Here is a 6,237-nt window from a genome sequence, read left to right as displayed (position 1 = left end):
CGGACAAGTAGAGAACAATAAGATCCGATCCTATTATTATTTTTAAATGCTGATCCTATTTTTATTTTCGAATAGAGATACACAGCATTTGCAAAATAACTTGTAAAATGAACTAACCTCCTTACAGGTTGACACATATCCGGTCAAAGTTAAACCTTTGCAGATAGAACTACACCCCATTTGCAAAATATAGATAGGGTTTAGGGTCAAAAGAACTTATACAAAACCAACCTCCTTACAGGTAGACGGGTATTTGGTCAAAAGTTATACCTTTGCAAACGTGCGAGACACGATTTTTAAAATTGCCACCCAAAATGGCGTCCACGTCTAACAACTTCTGGCCTGGATAGTGAATATGGACACGAAATTCTTTGGTGCGAAATAACATAGGACATTCGTAACATTACAAGTCAGCCTACTGTCCAAATGGCAATACTGGACCATTTACTTCTAATAATAGTACAATTTATAAACACATATGCCGAAAGAATAAACAATGGTACAAAAAGTTCTCGACTCTTCCCACGGTGCTTCCACATTGTCATCCGCCCACCATATCACTTCTAGCCAGGGAAAACGAGCATAATGTAGCTGCCGAATAGTTATTTGTTGCCGGAGCACTGCTCGACAGGGCATCATATGCGATGTTTAGGCCATCACCTACCTACCGATGAATCCAAGGCGCCGTAGGATGAAGGCCAAGATCAGCATGACAATAGCAAGGATCAGGCCTTTCCTGCCTAGGAGCCAGTTCTTCGTCTTCTTTGCTACTTCTACTCCCTGCTGTGCTCTGTCCATCCATTTCATCTGAATGCAAAGCAAGCAGAGGTTAATAATCTAAGAAGTCTTAACTGAACTCTGACAGCTAATCGGAAGTAAAATATATGCCCATTGTCTGCACACAGCTCAGAGGAGAGTTTTTTTTTTTAATTAGCTTCTCACCATTCTGTCTAAATCTTCTGGAGATAATGAAGACATAGCTTGTTGAGCTTTGGCGGCATCCTCCTTCGACAGCTTCATGCCAAACTGCTCACTCATGTTTGCCATCACATCAGGACTCATGTTCTTCATCATGGATGCAAACATCTGTTAATTTAGAAAAGTTTTAAGAGATGTTAAAATCCATAACCTAAGCTTCTTCCCTGATGAAAAATCTTCACAAAAAACAAATTCCTTGGGCTAAAAGATTTTTACCTGCCGCATAGCAGGGTCTTTCATAGAATTTCTCATGGTTTCTTGCATATCAGCTGTAGAAACTGGGGAACTGGATGATGAATGGTCCATACTTTGGTTGTTTACTATTTCATCAGGGTTCTCCGCAACAGTTTGCGAAGATGAAGGTTGGAAGTTATTGCTACTCGTTTCTGCTCTTGATGAAGGTCGGATATTACTCCCAGTCCCTGGTCTCACAGGCGCACTACCAGGCCCACCCATTTTAGAAGCAAAATCCATCATATTTTGCAGTTCAGAAGGGGACATCTTCCCAATCATTTCAGATGCCATACTAACCATGTCAGGTGACATTTCGGGCATATTGGGTCCAAGATTTGAACCAACGGGGTTTGTGCCGGTTAATGAAGAAGCAGCCTGAAACATCTTTTGTAGTTCTTCTGGTTTCATGGTGCCGATCATTTCACTGGCAGTTTTAACTAGCTCCGGCGACATTCCTTGCATTCCCAACTTTGATAACCCATCAGCATCACTATTAGAGACATAATTTTGAAATGACCTGACAGTTGACCAGGACACCAAGAACGTTATGCATATTTTGTAAAAAGCGCAATGAGAAGACTGTAGGTGAAGTGAAGACATTTTACTAATGTTACTAGTAAATAAAGCAAAACATCAAATCCAAGTAAAATGTAAATAACACTTGGAAGTTTTTGCAATCAGATATGAAATTCCTGCATAATGTGAACCTAACGTGATCAAGTAAGATAGCACAACAAGATATAATCATATTTCTATAACAATATGCCAGATAGACAGATCCACCACAAGACAGGATACACATCACAAGAATGAGAAGAGAATTAAAAAAACGCAGCTAAGAACAAAGATTTATGGGTATCATTTTTTTATACAAGATAATTGATACAGTAAGAACATTGCATGTTAATGCATGCCAAATAATGGTTGGCTAGTGGACGAATAAAAAGGTATCTGAAGTAGCAACAACCGAAACATATCAAAACAGAGTGCGGTAACTCTGAATATGGGCCTAATAAGATGTAAGAAACATAGACCAGAAGCAAAGAGACTGTTACCTGATAGTAGCAGGATCATTCATTAGGCTTTCTGAAGAGTCAGATTGTCTTGAGTTTCCTGCTCCTTCATGTGGTTGTGAAACAGTATACTCAGTAGAAGAACTCCTTTGAGTACTTAACAGCTCTGAACTATCTTCTTCCACAATTTCTTCAATAACAACTCCTTAGAAACAAAAGAACACCAAGATGAGTGTTTCCGAGGGCGAATCCACTTTGAATTTGATAAATGTATTGCTTGTGAAGTATGTGTTCGCGTATGTCCGATAGATCTACCCGTTGTGGATTGGAGATTTGAAAAGGATATTAAAAGAAAACAATTGCTTAATTATAGTATTGATTTCGGAGTTTGTATATTTTGTGGCAATTGTGTTGAGTAGTTTGATGAGTCGAACTGAATTATAACAAACACTGTCGAAATAGCATCAAACCAGTATACAGAAATAATATATTTCACTACAACCTCAGTTCTACTCTTATATCATAGTTTGGCTGGATCAAGTCAAAGGACCATCTACTTATTAACTATTATTTTATATATCCTTCTACCATTAAGTTGATTTTGGCCAAATATTCATCACAAATATATTCATCATAAATACTCTTAGGATGGAGTGATTTAACCATAAAGATTTTATCCAGAAGCACTTGAGCTACAGTAAGATGGGTTCAGATTAAAAAATAGCAGGCGATGAAAAAGAGCAGCATAATTAAATTCTAAAAAGAATATCAATGAAGCTACCTTTTGGCAGATTTGTTCCTCCTCCTTCAGTTGCAAGTTTTGCATCTGTGTCCCTGAATAATGAATGTACTCTATCAGTAGGACAACGGCGAAAACTAAAATTACTATCCACTTTTGTCCATGTCAGCAACAAGATCAGCAGAATACATATGTTTGTGCAGGAAAAAAGGCAAACCATACCTCAGAACCTCAGCAATAGTTTCATCCTCCGGAGAAATTTCATGGGCTTTACGTAAGTCAGCAACAGCAGCCTGAAGGTTTCCTAGTTCTTTGTAAGCTTGACCTCTTCGGTAGTATGCTTTCACATTGCTCGAATCATAAGTTAGAACCTGTGGCACGGTTGATCATTGGGTCAGCATAACAGGTAAATGCAGAGCTGCCATCGTTAAGACGACTAAACTAACAACAAAAGTTCAGCAAACTGAAATTGACAGAGTTATGGACTTCCATTTAGACAGCTCATAAATACTACTAACAGCAAAGGTGGCAAACAGAAACAACGAAAGTAGATCGCATTTAAGATAATGGTAGCACTGTGATGTGTAACCATGCCCGTATATAATATTGGTATAATGGGTAGAAAGCCTCAAACATACCTCTGAACCTTCATTTACACATTCCTCAAACATCCCTGATTTCAGGTAACACGACATTAAATTAAGGGTGCACTGCAACTGCAGAGTTCGCCCAGCTGCCGATGGTACGCTCTTCATGTTTTCCTTGGCCTGGTCAACAAAAGAGCATATAAATTAAATTGGCAGTCATGTCACTTCTTTAAACATGGAAGGCATGGGATTTGAAACGCACAAGCTTGTACTTGGCAGCAGCATCAGTATACTTCCCATGGCTATGAAGTTCATTTCCCTGGAACAAAAGAAAACGGATATTATGGAAACTCATAACATGGATAAAAAAATGGAGTCTGACACCCAATACATTAAATAGATGATGAGATACATAATTTCTTAGACAAGAGATAACAGGAAGATGAATAGAAAATGAAATTATGTATCCAAATTATGAAAACCAAGCACCACTGGACTATATGAGCATTCTCTCCATGAATTTTTCTTGCAAAATACTTTGTAGTGACAGCCATGTGAAGCTGTCGCTTTTCCAGTTTCCAATTAATTCATTCAGAGTGATCTAAAATTCTGATCAAGTGAGCCGATTAGCATATTTTATACAGAGAATTTTGGAGCTTAATAAAAAAATGATCAAGTGTATTTGACTATTTGTCCAACTCGCCAACCAAGAGTAGGAAAAGGTCATTCTATGCTAAACAAAAGGTCGTGCTGGGTTTTGTACAGACCTGCTGCTTCAACATCTTGGCGCCAGATAGCGCATATGATATTTGAGCATCAGCTTGGGCCTTCATGGCAGCAAATTCTTCAGGCTTAGCGTTGGCAATTTTTTCAGTCATATCAAGCATTTCCTCTGGCCTTGTTTGATTGAGCTGTTGAGCAGCTCTTTTGAAGTCCTCAGTTCTCATATTGTTCATACTCTCGGATGCTAGCTTTATCAAGTCAGGATTGGACATAAGCTGCAATTATCAAAATTGCAACAAGCACATGGTCAATCGCATGATACTCGTGCTTTCTCAGGGCATAAAAAATAACATTAATAAGCAATGATGCTGGACACTGCAAATAACAAAAGCAGGAACCGAGGTATGAAACAGTGCTGAAAAAAACAGACATAAGTGCACACACAGATATCTACCAGCAGAATCCTATTGCATATAGTTTAGGCAATAGATGCAGAGTATTGTGCGAAAAGACCCAGCAACAGCCTCGTTTAAACAGTAGCACGTGGTTGTTGTTTATAACAGCAGAAACCAGCATCCCATTGGCGTCACCTGTCCAAATCAAACTCAAACGTACCTCGAGTCCACAGCTACACACACTACAATTTTCTTTACCAATTGTTTACCAATTGACTTGAGGAGTTAACTTAGGACCAATTCAACTCGTACGCAATAGGTCAACCACAACACGATTCGATCTAAGCAACCACAGCAGCAGCAGCAAAAAACGGTTGCCAAATTGAGCGTGATCTCCTCTCGATCTACCGCTAGCGAGACCACAACCGGGCAGGGAATCAATTGAGATCAAACCGGCATGGCCGAACGTAGGTATATGGATCGGGTGCGGAGACCTGCTGTTGCATCCTGGCGAGGTCGTCGGGGGACATGCGTCGCATCTGCTCCTGCGCCAGCCGCATCATCTCCGGATCCATCATGGCGGCGCCGCCACCAAGCAATCCCCAACACGCAGATCGAAGCGGCGGATGGGATCGACGCGACAGCCGAGCAGCGACCTGGAGCTCGCAGATTTGGGAATTAGCTCTCGGGTGTGCGTCTCGCTCTTTTCTTTTCTTTCGGTCGCCCTTTCTGGTGGTTGATTCGTAGAAAAACCTGTTGATGGTATTTATTGACGGGTTTTGCGAGGGGCGACGAGAGTGTAGAAAACCGATACGGAGTCCAATCCGAAAGCGGCTCTTCTCTTTGACGGATGATGCTTCCTCGAGGTGGGCCGCTGTTTTGGATGGGTTTGGGCTCGGGATCATACGGAGTAGACGGGCCGAAATCATTGTTTTAATCTTATTAGCAAACTTTGTCACAAACTGAACTCGGTATTAAAGTATTTCACGATCTGACCCTTTTAGCAACGCCACAGCCCGTGGCATTTCTGTCCAACTTAGAAACGCCGAACTATCTCGCGTTGCTGCCCTGGCCCCACTCGCCGATGTGGCAGGCTGGAAACGCCGAGCCAGATAGCGTTTCTGGAAACGCCAAAGATGCTGGCGTTTCTAGCCATCATGCAAATGCCAAGAGCCATGGCGTTTATGCCCTCTTCTCTCTCTATATGTGACATGTTGCTTGGCTATAGACTACAGGGAGAGGGAGAGAAAGACGTGAGAGATGGATGGAAGGACATGACCTTTTTTCAGGAAATGGCAGTAGCACTCATGCATGGCTGGCAGCTAGCGCATGTACTCCCTCCGTTCTAAAATAGATGACTCAACTTTGTATTAGAGTTATTACAAAGTTGAGTCATCTATTTTGGAACGGAGGGAGTAGCTCTTTGTATTTGGGCTTGCATGCATGCTGTGTGCGGTTGCTCATGCAGCCATTTTTCTATGTGCATGTGGATGAACATGCCTAAGTTAAGAGGCTGAGTTCGAATTTCATTAGCACCTAAAAAAGGTTTTGCTAGCTGAGGCGGCTAT

At 41.1% G+C, this 6,237-nt stretch overlaps 1 protein-coding gene across 1 annotated transcript; it reads right to left on the bottom strand.

Annotated features, from left to right (window-relative positions):
• Nucleotides 1-345: 345 nt before the first annotated feature.
• LOC119363770 (outer envelope protein 61-like) lies at nt 346-5,452 on the bottom strand. The gene is made up of 10 exons (XM_037629138.1): nt 5,164-5,452; nt 4,319-4,549; nt 3,814-3,870; nt 3,603-3,731; nt 3,187-3,335; nt 3,007-3,059; nt 2,268-2,430; nt 1,195-1,729; nt 943-1,086; nt 346-807 (listed from the first exon to the last, which is right to left on the bottom strand). Exons 1-10 carry the CDS (start codon nt 5,245-5,247, stop codon nt 661-663), a joined length of 1,692 nt encoding a protein of 563 aa, XP_037485035.1. The 5' UTR covers nt 5,248-5,452; the 3' UTR covers nt 346-660.
• Between the last annotated feature and the right edge of the window lie 785 nt (nt 5,453-6,237).

This window comes from Triticum dicoccoides, chromosome 2B (assembly GCF_002162155.2).
Source record: "Triticum dicoccoides isolate Atlit2015 ecotype Zavitan chromosome 2B, WEW_v2.0, whole genome shotgun sequence".
In the NCBI taxonomy this organism is placed as follows: Eukaryota; Viridiplantae; Streptophyta; class Magnoliopsida; order Poales; family Poaceae; genus Triticum; species Triticum dicoccoides.
This window is presented reverse-complemented; position numbering and strand designations above follow the sequence as displayed.

Coding starts and splice junctions, on each gene's coding strand:
- LOC119363770 (XM_037629138.1), bottom strand. CDS start 5,247: ATGATGGATCCGGAGATGATGCGGCTGGCGCAGGAGCAGATGCGACGC. Junction 4,550..5,163: donor TCGCCAGGATGCAACAGCAG/GTCTCCGCACCC, acceptor TGATAATTGCAG/CTTATGTCCAATCCTGACTT. Junction 1,087..1,194: donor AAGACCCTGCTATGCGGCAG/GTAAAAATCTTT, acceptor CTAAATTAACAG/ATGTTTGCATCCATGATGAA.